The sequence below is a fragment of the Dermacentor silvarum genome, chromosome 8 (genome assembly GCF_013339745.2).
Source record: "Dermacentor silvarum isolate Dsil-2018 chromosome 8, BIME_Dsil_1.4, whole genome shotgun sequence".
Taxonomy (NCBI): Eukaryota; Metazoa; Arthropoda; class Arachnida; order Ixodida; family Ixodidae; genus Dermacentor; species Dermacentor silvarum.
This window is the reverse complement of record NC_051161.1, coordinates 7,155,272-7,174,094: the sequence shown is the minus strand read 5'-3', so window position 1 is coordinate 7,174,094 and position 18,823 is coordinate 7,155,272. Positions and strand designations below refer to the sequence as shown.

General features: G+C 47.3%; 1 protein-coding gene across 3 annotated transcripts; it reads right to left on the bottom strand.

The window, feature by feature from the left end:
- Nucleotides 1-215: 215 nt before the first annotated feature.
- On the bottom strand, nucleotides 216-15,316 carry LOC125947471 (uncharacterized). Of its 3 annotated transcripts, none has more exons than XM_049672257.1 (2): nucleotides 15,088-15,316; nucleotides 216-2,867 (listed from the first exon to the last, which is right to left on the bottom strand). In XM_049672257.1, the coding sequence occupies exon 2, from the start codon at nucleotides 2,851-2,853 to the stop codon at nucleotides 424-426; it is 2,430 nt and encodes an 809-aa protein (XP_049528214.1). In that variant the 5' UTR covers nucleotides 2,854-2,867; nucleotides 15,088-15,316; the 3' UTR covers nucleotides 216-423. The 3 variants fall into 3 exon arrangements, with proteins under 3 accessions (XP_049528214.1, XP_049528215.1, XP_049528216.1); XM_049672258.1 differs by having other exon boundaries at nucleotides 216-2,864; XM_049672259.1 differs by having other exon boundaries at nucleotides 216-2,811.
- Between the last annotated feature and the right edge of the window lie 3,507 nt (nucleotides 15,317-18,823).

Here is an 18,823-nt window from a genome sequence, read left to right as displayed (position 1 = left end):
CTGCTCGCAACAGCCTGCAAGTGAATGCGGGTGAACAGCGTTAGTACACCTATTCTAGCCACTGTAGCGTTAGGAAGAACATGGCTGCTGGAATGAGCGCCGCCCAATGAGATTCGTCGGCTGTACTTCAAAGCTCGTCGCTACTTAAAGAAAGCAAAAAAACTATCTAGGGACTTTATACGGCACTGATGAGGCGGTGTGCGTGTGTTTATTGGAAGGATTTGACAACCAACGAGTGCGCTTACAGGGCGCGTGCTTTATTGCGTATTAAGTGCGCGGATGCGTAAGATCTTGTTGCAAATAAGGCTTCCAATTAATAAAACTCGTTGCACAGTTATATAATTCTCTGCCATGCGCACAGAAGGTGCACTGAACTCGGAACATGCGATAAGGTACAGTAAATGCCCCGATAAAGGCACAAATTCAGGGACAGTCCACTTTGCAGATGGTCATTCGGGTCACTTCGACGGTGATTTTGGTCGCCTCTCTCGCACTTAGCTGATCGGCGTTCTTCGACGGCGACTTCTTGGCCTCACGCTTGAGGTCGGACGGCGACAACGTGGCGAGGCGCTCGAGGACAGCCCACAATTTTTCCTCACTGCCTCCACCTGGTGGATCGGTTCCAATCGACAACGCTGTCTGCGCACATTCCTTCGTTGCTCCGGCTGCTGGGTTGGTTTCTCCCGACGGCGAATTAACCAGAGACCCTGGATGTCGCCCGTTGACGCAAGCAGCACGTGCTTCGCCAACAGACGCTGCGGCGGCTTGCTCTACGGCCACGGTTTTGACTTCAGCTTTCGGGTCGTTAGGCTGCGTGGCATCCACCTTGCTAGGGAGCACCACAGCGGCTCGCTTTCTGGCCTTCCTCTTGCCATTCTTGCCGAGAATGACGTTAGTCAGAGCTTCATGGACGCTTGGTGAAGCCTTTCCAAAAGACGCTGAAGCGGTTTCTTTCTTCGAATTGATGGCGACCCGAACTTCGCATTTTTTACTGCTAGGCTGGGCAGCGCCCATTTTGCGAAGAGGCGTTGCGACTGCTTGAGTCGCGGCTTTCGCCCCAACGACTCCACAATTTTGAGCTTTTTGAGCGTTGGATGGAACAGCATTATTTGCATTTACAAGAGACGTCGCAGAGGCTCTATTATTGGCTTTAGTAACGAGAACAATGTCAGATTGGGCTTCCGAGACGTAAGGTTCAGCAGCACTCTCTCTGCGAAGAGCCGCTGCAGCAGCTGCTCGATTTTCTATTTGTTTCTCAACTTCGGCCTTCTGACTGCTGAGGTGGGTCGGTTTTTTATTCTCAGTAGCTTCCTTCGCTGGTATTGATGGCAGCGACGTGGGCTCCATGGCGGTTTGTGTCGAAGCCTGGGCTGTCGCGGTGATGCCAGTGCGCAGGCTGTGCGCGGCCAACGCTGCTCTGCCGCTTTCGATGATGGACTGCAGACGGCCTTTCACTGGAGCCCTACAATATTCACGAACGTTGCGAGACAGACTTTCTAAGCAACAGCCAAAAAGGTCAGGGGTCAGGTGGCGAACGTGCTTAATTAACGTGGCCGCATACTCGACAGCTTGCTTTTCAATCAGATGCTCACTACACTGCTCGGCGGTCGTCGTCTCTGGTGCCTCTGTCGTCTGAATAAGAGAAACGCGGTTTACTGATGACAGGTCGAAAATGCCGGGATGCAGGTGAAACAATCCGATGACCTCTAGTCCAGGGTAGAGAATGTCCAAGTAGTTCTTGCAGCTTTGAGGCGCAGCATTAGCAGCACATACGATGTAGTTAAAGCATATGGCCCTAGAAGGTGACGTGGCATCTATACCTTTGAGGATGTCAATGAAATAGGCCACCGCCAACAGTTCAGTGTCTGCGTTCCAGCGGGCATCTGGCGGGTACTCATCTCGAAGCCGCACCTTCTCGCCCTTTTCATCCATGTGAAATAAAGAAGGGTAGCGCAAGACTATTTCCCTAACTTTTCTTACCGCAGTATCGACGCCAAAGAACAATTGTGCCACCGGTAACGACGAGTACTTGGCTCTCAATGCGAGCTCTTCCAGAGACACCGCGGACGCGCACTGGATTTGGAGCTGCTGCCTTATAAACAAAGCTGCAGCGTAGTGCGGATCGTGGTTCTTGAGGAAAACCGAGCCTCTTTCGACTCTCGTCGTCGCGAAGTTTGCGGGGTTCAGCAGAAAGAACACGTTCAGGTTGTCGCGATAGTTTTCGTGCAGCAACTTTCTTTCCCCGCTCCCCATGAAGTGGAGGTACTTTGTCAGCATGTGCACGTTGCACGGCTGTCCCTCGGTCGCTCCAATCTTGTGCAGAAGATCGATAAAAAAAGAGACGAGGCCCTCTTCCCTGATGCACGACGCTATGCTCCTCTCGTGGTAGCCGACAGTCAGCAGAGCCAGACCACTCTCGCCGAGCGCGAAGTCTGACGAGTGCGTCTTACAAAAGAGCGCCCAGCTGCCTCCGTATATGGTGTTCAGATGGGCAGCCATACACGTCGGGAGCGCCGACTTGCATCTGTCGGAGGCCTCGGCGCCGACCTCGTTGCATCCCTCCGAGATCCGCAGCGCCAAGTACTTGGCCAGCCATCCTTCGGCGGCCGCGTTCGGCGAATCCTTGGCCACACCCACGCTGTCCCGTTCGCTGTCGTAGTGAAAGTAGCCAGGCCTTTGGCGCACGAAGCGCCGGAACCTGGCTTCGGCGCCGGGCTTCAGGTACGAGGCGAGCTCCTCGTCGTCCACCAGCGGGACGCACGAGGCCATCAGGTCGTGCACCGGCCAGTCGCGCTCGTGTATCGTCAGCATCTGCCACAATCCCGACTGCAGGTTTAGCTCCGCCACCGACATGCTCTGGCGCACTGCTGCGAAAGAAAAAAATATTAACATCACCCATGTACACGATGGTGTATATACGACACACGACCGGGCATTACGTCTCGCCAAGCTGACGCAATCGACGAAGGACGCTGGTATGCGTATGGTTAGCGAGCAGCCACTATCTTATCACCGCGTCAGCGCCGGCTGCAAGCGCGTGGAGCTGTCGTGTCCTCCGAACGTTGTCTTGAACGCACGAATGAATCCAAGCTTTGCCGTAAGACTCGGGAACCAACGGTTGCTTCCCACGCGAAAGAAGGATTTGCCATTTCGCACACACGCTGCAAACAGAAATGGACGGAAAACTCACCCATCGAACAGCGCCCTGCTGCATAGGCGATTGAGTGCAGCGGTGTAGATGTAGAGCCTATAGACGTATATAGTGGCACATACCTATTCTGGGTCAAGAACCGGATGATGATGGCCTCATATACCACACTGGTGGATTGGCCAAGAATTGTGCGCCTGAACTTAATGTTTGGAAGTATTACCTAATCGATTAAAAAATCTAAAACTTATTCGTTTAGTTGATTCTATGAATCCACAAACGGCATTAAATACGCCTGTGGCTAAAACCCAGAACTGACGCACCGAAAGTTAGTATTATGTCTGATGTTAAGATTAACCTTAGTTTGGCAAGCGGAATCTCGAGAAGCTTTTTTCTTGATATTTATACCGGCGACATGACAAAAACAGTCTTAACCCGGGATTCTGTTTCTTGGCAGTATATTGACAGAGGGGCGATATCGTCAGACTAGTCCCGCGTAAATATAGGCTTAAAGGGGGGAAACGGCAGCGTAATCTGGCGATCATTACTTCCGATTGTCTTGATGGACACCACTGGAATTTCCATGGAAATTTTAGGTGCTGAAATTCTGTCCATGTCATTATTGATTCAATGACATCCGTACGAATTGAATATTTTCGATATCTAATATCGCTGTTATGTGCGCCACTACTGGAAGAAGCGATATTATTGGTCCACTAAGGGATGCTCGCGCTAATGAATTTGCCATTTCATTTAAATGTAATGGTACCCATGATAGTTGTACAAGGTTTAACTGTAAAGGAACTAATGTTAGAAGCGTTTTAGAGCTGGTGAATTGGATGAAGCTGTAAGCGAAGTACAAAGAGAATAGGAATCTGTTATAACTACACTGATTGCGTTAAAAGAGAGTTTCCGTAGCGCTAACATCATTGTCAAAAGCTCGGCTTCAAATACGGGAGTGAAATCTGGCAGTCAGTCAAGCGAAAGCGAGAAAATGCCTACGCCCGCCTTATCGTAGTTCACTGAAGCGGCTGTAGCTATTATGTTATTTGTTTGTACGTGTGCAATGTATAATCAAGAACCGGGTATAGTTCCATCGCTTCGTCGTTCTCCGCGTGGGATCCGTGCATGCGCGTCAGCGGGACAGCACGATAACGCCGGCGGCGATGTGAATGTTGCTATCGTAGTGAAAGCATTCGTTGGGACTGTGACTCCCAACCGAATAAGGGACTTTTCGGGAGCCCATTCGGCTGACCGTTTAAAAGCTGTACATCACCACCTCCGAAGAATACCTCCTGAAGAAGGAGCCGAATGGCCTCCGAAACGTCGGGCTAATAAATTCCCTTATTTGGTTGGCGTCACTCTCATGGTCCTAAACAATTTTCCCAACCAGACAGGTAATTCTGTCGAGATGTTTAGCTTCAAGAAAGCATTCATGCAGTCAGGCAACGACGTCAGGCTTATTCAGTGCATTTTAGTGCGCCAATTTGTGTCGGCATGAAGGAGTTGAAGCGCCAAAATATGTGGCACCCTTGAAAGCGTTAGCACACCGTGTGGGACCTGGCATCGCGTCGGCGCCTCTGCGCTGCCCGTAAAGAGCGCCTGTGAGAGTCATAATATTGCTTTGCAATTTCCGCCCGAGAAGATTTATAGTAAAAGGCATACAATGTGACTGTTCTCTGCCCACTGCAATTGTAAGAAATTATGAGGAAGACCATTAAACCTGGCCAGAGCGAGTATTCAGTGATGCGGCCTATTACACCGAAGCATTCACACCAACGGCGGCAATTCGCTTGGGCCCTTTTCGCGGAACAGTTTACTCTATAGGTTCGGCGGCGCGCCGCACGTTGCCTCAGCGAAGGCGCACGAATGCGAAACCATTAACACCCTGACGATCAGCTGTCGTAAATGCTATGGCCAGGTAATGCACTATATTCCATTCATGTTGCAAAGTGTGGAACATTAGAGGGAAGACGTGTGCAGTCTACACTTTGATCTTAGCCAAAAGGCCGAGAAGCGATTTTTACGTAGAATCTCCCAGGGAGTTATCTGAATGATGCGTAAGCATTTCGTAGTGAGGACGTGGTGTTCACACTGAACACTGCTGGTAATCCTAGCACTGCTCAGCGGCTGCGGTCGTCTTGACACCATTACGGTAAATGCGACAGCACTGCGGAAGGCGGCGAAACGTGAACTAATCAGGAAAGCAAACTACTGCATGTGGCGGCGCCAAGCGCGCTGATGACGTTCCGATCCGAAGCGTGGACCGCTGGGCTAGTTGGTTGTGATTAGCAGTAAGAAACATCGTTCCAGCGCACGAATAAGCACGGACGAGATTGAGAGGGGAGGGGAAAAGGGTGCATTCCTGCGATGCTCTAGCAAGCGTTCATTAAGACACTGCCCAGATTGGCCGATATAACATTTTCCACAGGCGAGGGGAAGGCTATACACCACACCAACCTCACATTCTTTTTTTTTTTTTTTTTTTTGGGGGGGGGGGGGGGGGGTTTACGTGCCAAACCACGATCTGATTATGAGGCACGCCGTAGTGGGGGACTGCGGAAAATTTCGACCACCTGAGGGTCTTTAACGTGTGCTAGTGCACGGGTGTTTTCGCATTTCGCCCCCATCGAAATGTGGCCGCCGTGGCCGGGATTCGATCCCGCGACCTCGCAGCCCAACACCATAGCCACTAAGCAACCACGGCGGCTACCAACCTCGCATTCAACGAGGCTTTGGTGTGCTTTATTTTGCAGGCTGGCTTCTCTTCTTGGAGTCGTTCACTATAAGCGACACATTCGCCCCAGCTATTTCCGGGGCTGAAAACACAACACGTACCCCGCACCTGTCGCCAACCTTCTTGAGGTGGTGCGAGACCTGGTGACAGTATACGGCACTACGACAGGTCGCCGTGGCGGGCGGTGCGTTTTCCTCCAGCCTGCGCCTCCCAACAAATTTTTCCTCGCGAATCTGGCTCTCTACCACCGAGGCCACGATTTCTCTATGGAACCCAGCCTTCTCCAGACGCCTTAGTTGGACGTCGATGCTATCACGAACTTGATGCTCGCAGGACTTGGCTAGAGCAGAGCGGATGCAGTTTTTGTGGTGCGTATCAAGAAACTACCAAGAAATAAAATTAAAATTGGGAGGACGCTTAAGCTTCGCTTTTAAGAGTGGAACGCGATAGCATTCAAAGATACCTGACTGCTCCTCACGCTTTCCGACAACTGCAGCTTAAGCGACCGTAATGGTTACCGGTAAACACTGGCGGCGAACGCTATGCACGAAGACCATCTTTCTGGTAGAAACGCGGCCTCTTGCGTGGGGCGATCCTGGAGAATTGCACAGCCACGCCAAAAAAATTGCATAATTTTCAGGTTTCCGTTTCGTACTTTTAATATTTCAGTCTGAGAAGATTTAACATAAAAGGCATGCGCTGTGGGTGTTTTGTTTCATGACATTTGTTTGTGTATTGTCATTCTCAAAATTCCGAGGAATAGCTTTGCCAAGAATGCAAGACAAGGTATGGGCAACATTAATGACAGAATGGTGTGACATACCTAAATATATTTGAAGGGCCTGCGTGGTTTGGGATGATTTTCTCGGCCGCGGGCGCCAAAGCCGACGCCGGATTTTCTGCGACACGGGGCCCTTAAGGCTCTCGCGTTAAAATAAACTTCCTTGCCGAGGAGGGATTCGAGCCCGCGTACAGCCGGTCCCAAAGCGAGCGTCGTAAAGGCTGTACATCCACTTTTTTTTTCTCTTTATTACATGGGAGCAGGATCGTCAGCAACACAAGAAACAAGGCGCTACAGGTACTATCGGCCAAAAAAGTTTACGGACCAAGGGATCTGACCAAAATCTGAATATCTCCGCAGCCTCAAAACGCAGCCTGGTATTCACATTTCCAGCCTCTACTGGTATATGCGAACAACATTGCGATCTACGGTTTTACTGGCTGCCTTTAAAGGCTGCTCGGATATTAGCGTTTTCTGAGATCCCCTGGTGCGTAAGCTTTTTTGGTCGATAGTCAAACATGTGCAAGCGTCCAATAAAGGCATCCAGTCCGGCGCTGTTTCTTGAGCAGCGTACACACTACGAACGTAGGCAGCAGATTCCCGAAAAAACGATCGAGTGCTTCGCGGTGGTTCAGCGTGCCTGCCACACATTCTACTACGCCAAAGACTATGTAGACCAAGTACTATGAACATGTCATATGGTAGGTTACAGGGATCTTTAAAAGGTAACAAACGAATCGTGTATGGTGTGATGTCTAAATCTTTTTTAAGTGTTCTTTGGAGAATGTCCCAGAAGAACACGGCATCCCTACAATCGACAAAACAGTGATCAATCGTTTCAGCATGTGGACACAAACGGCAGTTTGTAGACCACGGCACGAAACAGCCCCTTTTTTCTAACCAGGTTTTGACAGGAAGGGTTGCCGAATGTAAGTTAAAGAAAAAAAGTTTTGATCCCTGGAGGAATGATCATTCTACGGACACGCTTAAGTACATAGTACCAACATTCCAAATAAGGCGCACGATAATGGGGAACAGGAAACAATGTGTCTACTCAGTTCAGCAGAAATTTCTTTACGGGATGCAGTGAAAATATAATCCAAGCTAAAGCGAGCTTTAAGATGTGCGTTAAGATGTGCGTTAAGATGTGCGTTAAGACGGCGTTAAAATGTGTGTAGCGAAAAGGGACTTTTTCATGATCCCCTACATCAACAAGCTGGTAGTCACATGTCATGGCATTCAAAACGTCAACGCTGGTATATATCATGGCGTTGCCTTGTAGTCGACTGATCCTTTCCACTACACACACAATTAAAGTCACCCAAGACAACCAATACACGGTCATTGCGTAAGTGCTGGGTCAATGAGAGAAAGTAGTCCTCCCGGTCACGTGCCTTACTTGGCGCATACACGCAAAGAAACCTCCAAACATGACTATCAATATTGACATCACACCATACAAGGTGCCCTTTCCTATCAGTGCACAGTCCCAACACGCTGCATTGCCGCGTTTTCCTCACAATTGCCGCGTTTTCCTCACGTTTTCCTCATACATCCTCCAGAGACACCAATCGCGTGGCTGACACATACTTCATACTCCGAAAGAAATGGAGCTACAGCAGCCGCTGTATCATCATCGGATTCAATTTTTGTTTCCTGAATTGCAATAACATCTAACGCTCGGCTGCGCAACAAGTTTAATAACTGACCCTGCCGTCCCTTACTACGTAAGCCACGGACATTCAGTGTTCTAAACGTAAAGGGAAGGGCGCCCGCCATGATTCCACTACTGAGGCGCAGCGCCTACACGTAGCGCTGCTACCTTTGTTTTGCCTGTCTCATCCCTTTGAGGAGTCGCAGCTGCAGGAACTTCTTGAACTGCAGCGGCATCTGCACTCACAGAAGCTCCATGAAGGGGTTTCCTCGCCTTAGCCGCGGCGACCTTGGGCTCTTTTCCAGAGCACTCCAAATCATCTGCCGGCGCTGGACGCTTCTTGGATGTCTCAGTCATTTCAGTATCCTCGGCAGGATGAAGCTGGTCACGAATTGGTGGTGACTCGGCCCACGTTGCACAAGGGTCCTTTTCACGGTTGGTCACTGTATGTTCTTCAGTAACCTTCGCTGTAGCTGTGTCCGCAGCTGCCGATACTTGCACTTCCTCAGCCCGGTGGTCTTCAGCAGGCGCTTTGCCAGAGGCATCTACGACCTCACTTACATCCATGAGGTGGTTAACGATGGTGTCATCGTCCACCGGTTTACTGCCACGAAGCTTGTCAGCATACATGCCAACGCATGCCTCTGCGTTATGACCATAACGGTGGCACTTCGCGCAGCGTGGTGTTTTGCACTGTCTTCTTACGTGCCCTACTCTGTTGCATCGAAGGCACAAGGGAGGTTGTTGGGGAATCAAAATTAAGCATTGATGTACGAAGATCGTCAGAAGATGAGGGAGGGAACTGGTAGAGAGGCCTTCTTTGAGCGTGAATTCTACATCGCGATTCGTCATCTGCCAACTCTCCATGTCCTCGCAACGCCACATTTCTCTGGTTATGGATTGCACCATGCCATATGGTTCCAATGCCTCAACAATACGCTTCTGTTCTAGGTGAGGAGGAAGCCACAGAAGCTTCATTTTGGTGTTCCGGCTTTCTGGGTCGATGACAAGGCCCTTCAGTCCTCTGACTAGAAGCTCACCTTTATCGACGAGCTTCTGCTTGGAAAGGCTGTTGGCACAGGTGACGAGCCACAGATGACTCATCTGATACTGGCCTGCTCCGAGAATGTCCTTGGTATCGAGCACCGAGAGCAGGGCATCACGAAAATCCGGGGCGCGGTACGTCCGACCAGCGAGGTTCGCGTGTAGGAACACCGAGTTTAGAACGGTGTTTCCCGATGGCAAACGAGGAAGAACGATCTTGTAATTACCGGTAACGGTTGACGTTGCAAGAGATCCTCGGCATATAGGGCCGATGCGCTGTTTCCAGCAGAGCACATTTTGATGATGACGATGACGATCATGATGAGGAGGATGATGATGATGATGATGATGATGATGATCCTTTATCATGACTCGCACCCACTGAGGGGGATAGGCCAAGAATCGGGCGGCAGTAGGTAGCTAAACAAAAAAAAAATTCTTTTTGACAATGAGAAACGTACTTATTTAAACACGGCCGTTCAAAGCGGCTTCTTCTTCTTCTTAGTTAACTGCAAGCGTGGCTATACAGCCACACTTGCAGAACATGCGTTTATGCTAACCATACGACTGCGTTCGAGCGTCGTCGTTTTCGTCCACAGTTGGCGCGTTCGTACGCTCGTTCGTACGCTCGTGCTCGGTGAGGTGAAGAGGTTTTGCGCACTATGAGAGCGAGAGAGAGAGAGAGACGCATTCACGTAGCGGGTCTCCGGGAACGCGGTGTCGGTGTTGCAAGCTGCGCTATGTAACGCGCAGTGACGGCCGTAAGTCCGAGACGCGCGAAAAGAAATTATCATCATCATGAGTAATAAGATGAAAAGTTTGCGCTGATTCAAGCATTGCGCGGCCGAGTGCGAGGTTTTTGCTATAGCTCTACTTACGAGCTTCGAATGGGCCGATTGATCACTAAGAATTTGTCTTTTCGACCATATATATATATATATATATATATATATTTCGGGGGGGGGGGGGGGTGTTCAACGACGCACGCTGCGGAACCGTTCTACTGACCGCAGCGCCAATTTTGCGTCATGACGCGGAGAAGCGGTGAACTACGCTCCAGACGCGCCGGTCGGCACACCTACCCATCTAGCCACCGTAGTAGGGTTTCCACTTGGGCTTGTTGTTTTTCCATTAAGAACGTGTAGCATTACGCGCACAAACAACATGGACAAAAGAGGGAACACGTATTACACACACTGAGCGTATTGAATACGTATTGAGCAACAGAAAGCGGTATCGGGAGTTTTTCAATGTTGCTCTACAATTTTCTCATTGACACTTTTTATCTAATTATAATTGAGAAGTTGGTTAATTAAGACTATGTAATTAGACGTAATGCAAAGTAATCTGAGTATCTCCAAGCGACGGGGGCAAACAACATTACCTTGGTTCTGTCCAGCTACATGGCATTGGCATAGTTTTCAAGTTTGGCTCAAGTTACGTGAAAATACCCTGTAAACATACAAGCATACATACAAATTAAGCTGTCAATGCAATGACGTTAGCGCAACCTGACCGGAAATTTCGTGACGAAAACGCCTGAAAAGTCCTTTGTGACGAATGAGATGGAATCGGCCAAGTGCCAGGAAATGGTGCCAATGGGTATAGACATCACACGAACATACCAGGCACCTCGAATTTTAAGCAACATCGCGACGTAGTCGAGGACCATGGTTCGGAAAACCACGGTCAGTGGCAGCTGGTCCAACTGGGTCGAACAAGTTACAACTGCAACCCAGTTCTACTACAACACGACTTCTACAACACCAATCAGAACCTTCCCACGAAACACAAAACGTCTTGAAAACTTCTCGGAACGGCTACAAACGGCTATAGACGTCTTGTCTACGCGAAGACGTTAAACAGATGTTGTTGGAAACATTATGTAGCAGGAAGTACGGTTAATCAAATATGCTTTTATGTTTCAGCTGTGGTAACAGCCCACCTCTGGCGTCACCGGAGTATACTTTGGTGAACGCCTTGAGAGCGTATAACTCAAGAACTTCTTTGGATGTTTTGTCGGAAAATGTGCGACATGCTTGGGCGTGCCCATGAAAGTGAAAAAGATTTAAAATGCGCGTGCGCGACGCGCAGCGTTACATTCCGTGCGACTTTAACAAGCCATATGCAATCCGTTAACGTCGAATCATATTGACCCTTTTCGCGGAGCAGTTTGCTTTAGAGAAACGAGATGGCGCTCACGGCGGTGCGCCATACCTCACCTCAGCGACAGCGCACGAAAACGAAACCATTCCCGCTTCTACCTTGCTTCTGTGCGGTCAGCTGTCGAAAATGCAACTGAGCTTTCGCTAACACACTGTGATCCAGTCATGCTAGATTGAATCATGTGGATTGAAAACGTGTGCAGTAGTTGGCTGCAATCTGTGTGGCCAAGTTCGCGGACCGCTGCTGCAACTGTCCGAACGTGTTACCGGCACTTCGTGATGTACGGCTTTCCTCGAGGATATAGAAATTTGCTCATCCGCCAACCTTGTATAGCTAACCTTCAAAGAAAGGGCTTCATCCCCAGAAAGTCGGAAAGGGTGAGTACCCCTCGTTAAACAATGACAAAGGGAGTAGCGTGCTTCCTGTCATAGTAAGTTTCGCGCAAGATATCTATACACATCTGTCCCAAATGGCAGAAAAACTTACGCCCACTTTATCGCCGACGTATCAAGAATAAGTGAATGGGCGCACACTTGAATGTATGCGCACTGTATACGCACAATTAATGACGGACTACACCTATGGCGCACGAATGGTCGAAGCTGAATGTTTCGTGACGGTCGACAAGAGTAAGCGAGTTGCTAGCTGTAATATATATTTGCTACAAGGTATTACAATGTACAAAGCAGCTACGTTTCAAGCCTTGTGCGCAGCACGAACAAATCTATCGGAACTGAGCACACCCGCGAGCGATTAGAACTATAGGCAGAAAATAATCAGATAGTGGCCGCACCGAGTGGCCGCACTGAGTCAGAAACTGACAAGCCACTGCTTCAAAATATTCGCCGAATAAAGAACTAAGAGCAAAACACACAAATCCTGACTGAATTCATTAGCGGAATGTTTGGATAGCTTGGAATACATATTTATATAGCCCCGCTTTTAGAACAAGCACCATATACGCTGCTTGCGCCGTTTGGACATAGCTTAATCAGCTCCGAAAGCGCTTTTGCATGTTCTCTGAAGCTGTGATCAAAGCTTCCTGTCGTCCACCTAGTCACCGTCTACGATATCTCCGAAAACAGAGGTTTTCTAAGCCGCGCCGGCGTCATACACTTCCATTGTAAACAAGGAGGCAACGGAGGCAGTTGAGGCAAGCAATGGACGCGTCACCACGTGATCAAACATGGCAGCGCCCACGGGATCGCCGCGAAAAGGGTCAATATCCTTTCGCTGCTTTCTCCCTTTAGGTGAACAAGCAGAAAAAGCCTGCGGGGTTATTTGATTCCTTTCCGATTTTTTCAATCAATGAGTCTGTCACGACAGTCAAAGTTTAGAAAACAGAAATAGAAAACGGCCGGGCACAGACGTACGCGCCCGTTCAGCGTCCTTATCAGAGCCGTGCCTTCCTTATCCTTTGCGTGAACAAGTGGTGAAGCCGGAATTGCGATACCAGCTATCGTCACCAACAAATCTGGCCTCGCGCAGTCGCAAACGTGCGCTCCGTTTGAGCGAACTGCTATCTGCTCTTGGACCACGTGACTTGGACCACACCGCGACCATCTGTTTCCAAGTTTCCGCGAGCGATTCAAAGGGCCGTGTTCATGCTCGCCAGTGCTCATGCTTCTCTTCCCAAGTCTTTTGCTCACGTTCAAGCCTTTGCCAGCGCCTGCAGATACGGTGTAGTTCCTTACGGTACGTATACGTTTACCTGCTACAACTTGCAGGCCACTTTTGTTTTGGCGGGCCCGCACTGGCGCGAAGTTTAGAATCGAATATATTTGCATGCACGGTATGTAGCAGAACGTTCTTTTGTGATCTGGGAGGTAAAGCCGGAGTTTCACATAATTGGTTGAATGATTACAGAAATTCTAGCTGCGTGTGGCCTTTAAGATGGCAGCAGCGTGCTGCACTGCGTAGTATACCGGGACTTTGCTCTCTTGGCTTCTCCTCTGTGTAGCTTCCACCACGCTAGCAGGCAGGAAAATAGTCTTGCATTGGTGTGGTAACTTCACTTATAGTTGGAGGATTGGAAAACTTTTTGTGGCATGAGATTCGTGAGACGACGTCCTTTAATATATTGAGGCCATTCTATGATTGAGGGTCCCTTTAGGAAGAGAATGGTTTTATTGGCATGTGGTACAATATCGCAGGGATATTGTAAGAGACACTCGGAAGGAGCAGTTGCCGGCCTTGAGTGTCAGGCTAAGCCCACCTGTTGCTACAACTCACCAACACCACTACTTAAATAAAAGTAGCATACTCTTGTAAGAGATTTGTTTGCAAACCATCTAACTGCTAATGACCTACTGCAAGTCGTGTGTGGATCAAACCATTTGTCAGTTTAATTTCACTGTACAGTAGCTTTTTCATATCATATCTGCAACATAATTCTGATACGTCATCGTACAGCATAAGATTTTGAGAGAAAGTATTGCTTAAATTTATAAAGTAAATGTGACCGAGGTAAAACAACGGCACATATATTGCTATTTGAAATACTGAATCGCACATCTTTATTGTAAATCAAGTGTGGCTTACTCACTTTTTCCTTCACTGTTGTATTACAGAGCGAATTTCTGTGGGCAGCCAGCGGTATCCAAGAGGGAAGGGACCTGGATTGCTGTGGTTACTGCAGCTACGTCTTATTTTCTGTGGTCACCTTTTCTACTGTATTAAATAAAATGTAAAATAATTCTGCATGTCCTTTAACTTATTAGTCAATAAAGCTGCTTTCTGACAAGGTCAGGTAATTTTTTTCTGCATGTTGTTATGCTCATTTGCTTTGGATGTGTATTACACATTTGATATATGTTAAACAATTTTATGCAAGTTATTATAAATAATATAATGTAGTACTTCAATTTAATTTTCAGTTCTATATAGTAACACGTGTACTATGAAGCTAGCATACGGATGCATGGTATGTGGAAGAAGTGGCCAATAATTTTGCTTACCACGTCACTGTAGAATGACAATCTATAAAGGCTGCTATAAAAGACAGCTATAAAAGCCTGCATATTATTTCTGAAGCCATTATACGTTATGACTTCGGAACCAATATGCAGGCTAGCTTAAGAATTTTGTTGGACATCCCCAGAATTCTGTTATAATTTATAGCAGAATTCTGGGAACGTCTAATAAAATTCTTAACTTGTTCTTGTCAAGATGTTTTATAAAAGCCTGCATAATGTTTCCAAAGTCATTATTACAGAATTCTGGGAACGTCTAATACAATTCTTGAAGTTAATTGTTCTTGCCGAGATGTTTATTAAACAACTTTTAGCGTAACGTTAGCAGGGCTTACTGAAGTACCTGTAGACGTCCACGGCTAGAAAATGTCTTGACCAGGACAGCTATTAGACTTTTGAATTATCCGTTCAAGACATCTTTTAGACATCAAATAGCTGCTTGTGTGTTTCGTGGGTTGTCCGAACAATTTGACATGCCGCTACCATCGACTACCTGATCGCCGCTGCGCACGATTTCTGTGCATGCATGACGAGTCGGTAGAACAGAGTATACACGCCGTATGTTGTTAACAAATGAGAAATTACCTGTGACCGCTGTTAAATTGCACCTTGCGAACTGCGGGATTGCAATGATCACGCCACTCCAATGTACCAGTAGGTGTTCTCTGCCGTTGCCCTACCTGTTGTCTTCTGTCGCAAAAGGTTCGTTTCGCTGGCGTGCGCACACTGTTATCACGGCGTTATCCAAACGACGCGGTGATAAAAGCACCAACACCGAAGAGCCGATAGTGCAATGCACATCTGATGCGATGGGTTCGTCTCTGCCTTTCGACTGGATCAAAGTTCCGGTTTCGCATCCGTAAGAGGCCTCCACTTGGATGTATCTGCTGCCACGCGCGTTCACCCAGCGACGGCCTTCGACAACAATAGATTTCCAGTAAAACACGTTGTGGGGCTAGTTGGTGCATATAGCTTTCAAAAGTTGAAGCGCGAACAGTGACAGCACACTAAGAAGGAACAAAGACACGACAATTAAGGCGCTACTTGCAACTGTTTATTGTAGTCAAAGGTGGTTAAATATATAGCCATGAGGAGAGGGGGGAGGAAAAGGCGGAACACTGATTGTTTTTTAATGTATTTTTTTACTGCAAAAACGCACAAGGAGGATATACCGTTCAGATGTATTTTGAGTGAAAGAGGTTCCTGGCAAAACAACGTTAGCCGTTACCTTCTCAAGCAGCTTAACACCTTGATTATAGATGACCCATTCATGGTAAAGAATAGCCTTGACATCATAGCTTTTTTACGTGAGACTAAGTCGCTAGGATGCTTGATTTCATTAGATGTTGTTAATCTTTTTTTACTCTATTCCGCTAAAAGAACTGTTAGCAGCCGTCCTGAGTTGCATTGAGATGAACGGGCAGGTGTCCTTCCAGAATACCGCGGGAATTTCTGTGGATAACTTCTTAGCACTCCTGGAGTTTTATCTGTGTTCAACAGCTGTTTTCAAGGCCAGTTTTATGTGCAAAAGAAAGGAATTTGTATTGGCTCGTGTGTGGCTCCCGTACTGTGCAACATTTTCCTTGCGGACATCGACAGAGCGCTATCCATGGTGTTTGACGGAGGCAAAGTGCTGAAGGTTTTTAGGTACGTTGATGATTTTTTAATTTTACTGACGGAACGTTCTCCCATGACTTACTCGCATACTGTGCAGGGCATTTCATCTGAATTTAAACAGCACGGCAAAGGCTTAGATTTTACTTTTGAACTAGCCAAGGATAACAGCTTGCGGTTTTTAGATCTTGACATAACCCTTACTGACGAAGGTTCCTGCTGGATGTATCGACCCCGTGCCCGCAAGGAATTGTAGCCGTATGAGTCTACACACTCCAAGACTGTTAAACGTGCGATTGCCACTATGTGCCTCGAATCCGCCCTTAAAAAATCGTGCTGTCATAAGGCACAAGGAAGCTTTGTCGAACAGATTTTGAAATTGAGGAAGGCTGGCTTCCCTTGTTTAGTTTTAAGCGCAGTTTCGGAGGCGTTATTGAAAAAGGTGAAAAAAGAAAGAAAAATAAGCACTGAAGAAGGTCAAACATTCGAAAAGAAGCTAAACCAGTGGTGATTCCGTATTCTCACAAAGTGGCGCACAATCTTAAACACGTCGCCGTGAAATACAAAATTCCTGTGGTTTTTTCCGCACCCCGAAAACTTTCTACTTTGTGCCGCCTGATTGGTTTTGATAACTCTAAGAAAGCAGGGTGTTCTATTAAACATACAAACCCTTTTGTGAAGTTTGAGGAAAGGGTCGTATACCGCATACCGCTGAAGTGGGAAAGAGTACATCGGCCAAACTGACCGATGTATTAATGATCGCCTGCGGGAGCATAAGCTTTCATTGAAATATGCTTATGGCTCAAACTTGCCTCTTCATTGCAAGGACTGCGGCAATGAAAATAAACAAGCATGTGAAGCAAGAGACGTGTATCACTATTTGTATTTCCAATGCACAAAAGAATATATCATGTATCTTAAGATACAAGATACTGCTATTGCAACATCACCGTGAAAATTGATAAAAGTTGGCTCAACTCCACTTCTCAAGCTGATACTGCTGCCGCGGAGCCACCTGAATAAAACTAAAGGTAGCGGGACTCTTGATGATGATGATGATGATTTATTGGCATCCCCTTTGAAACGGGGTGGCGACAAATAGTCACCTAGCCTGCTTGATTTAATCAGGTATACTACACATGTTCTTTATCTCGCATTTTTGTATACCTTTTTCAAAAATTTAGCTTGTACCGCTGCCTATGATTTTAAGAGATCAGGTCGTATCCATCTTTTCCCTGCTTTTTTTCCACCAGTACTCTAATCGTCTCTTGCTGATCTCTACGGCTGATCTGTTTATGTTTCCTTCCACTTTAAACCCAAGCGCTTCTGGGAGTTGCACGTTACCTACGGTTCTCGCTGGGTGGATCCCGTCGCATTCCATTAGGATGTGCTGAGTGGTCTCTGGATCTTTACTGCAGCATACACATGTCTCATCTAGTTCCGAATATTTGTTCCGATATGTTTTCGTCCTTAGGCAACCGGCTCGAGCCTCAAATAGCAAGGCACTGCCCTTTGTGTTATCGTACAGATTTTCCCTTCTAATTTCTTTCTTCTCATTCTTGTAAATCTCCATTGTCCTTTTCGTTTCCATTCTTTGCATCCAATTCACGGTCTCTATTTCTCTCACTTTCTTTCTGATGACCCCTGGTTGTCTATTTACAGTTTCGATTATCCTGTACTTGGTTGCCAACTTCCTTGACCTCTTCCTCCATTCTGTGTCCACGCTTTTCATGTAGAGATACTTGTGCACTTTAGCAGCCCATTTATTTTCATCCATGTTTCATCTTTTATCGTTCTGCCAGATCCATGTTTCATCTTTTATCGTTCTGCCAGAGCCCTCTAGCGAGGGACGTTATAATACCAAATACTCCATTTTTCTCATGAGCATCCACGAGCCATTTTAAGCTATTTTCCACAGGCATTGAATTTTCTATTGTGCGACCTTAACAGGTAAGTTGACAATACTTCATGCTTAAATGTCATAGCTATTAGTGGTGCTGCCTGTATTGTGTTTCTACGTATTCATTGTGCCTGTGTGACACAGAACCGCTTTTCTATTTTACTTAGGTACATTTTATTTTTTTTTAGCTCAGCCTTTAATTTCTTACTGTTACAAATCACCAGGTAATCGGAGCTATAAATAGCAGTCGAGTGAAAAAAAAACAAAACATATGGGGTTTTATGTGCCAAAACTACGATCTTATTATGAGGCACGCCGTAGTGGAGGACTCCGGAATAATTTCGACCGCCTGGGGTTCTTTAACGTGCACCTAAATCTAAGTACACAGGTGTTTTTGCCTTTCGCCCCCATCAAAATGCGGCCGCCTTGGCTGGGGTCCGATCCCGCGACCTCATGCTCAGCAGCCCAACACCATAGCCACTGAGCAACCACGGCGGGTAGTTCAGTGAAACACGGCGGTATCCTGCAATGCTTTGTACCACTACATTACATATGAAACGTTTTTGCGCTGCACAAGTTTTCCCGAAGAGAAATTGTAAAACGATTGCACGTTAATGAATATGTCCGCTAACGAATGCTTTATGCCAGCAGATGAGTAGAATATGAAAGGTCATTGCAAATTTTTGTGCTCTCTGTATACACAATGCATCACAAAAATGTCGCTACCAGCATTGCTGCTATACACCTGTCCGGTACTGCGTAAACGGTAATATGTTTGCTGACAACGTAAAACTCCACAGCGGTATT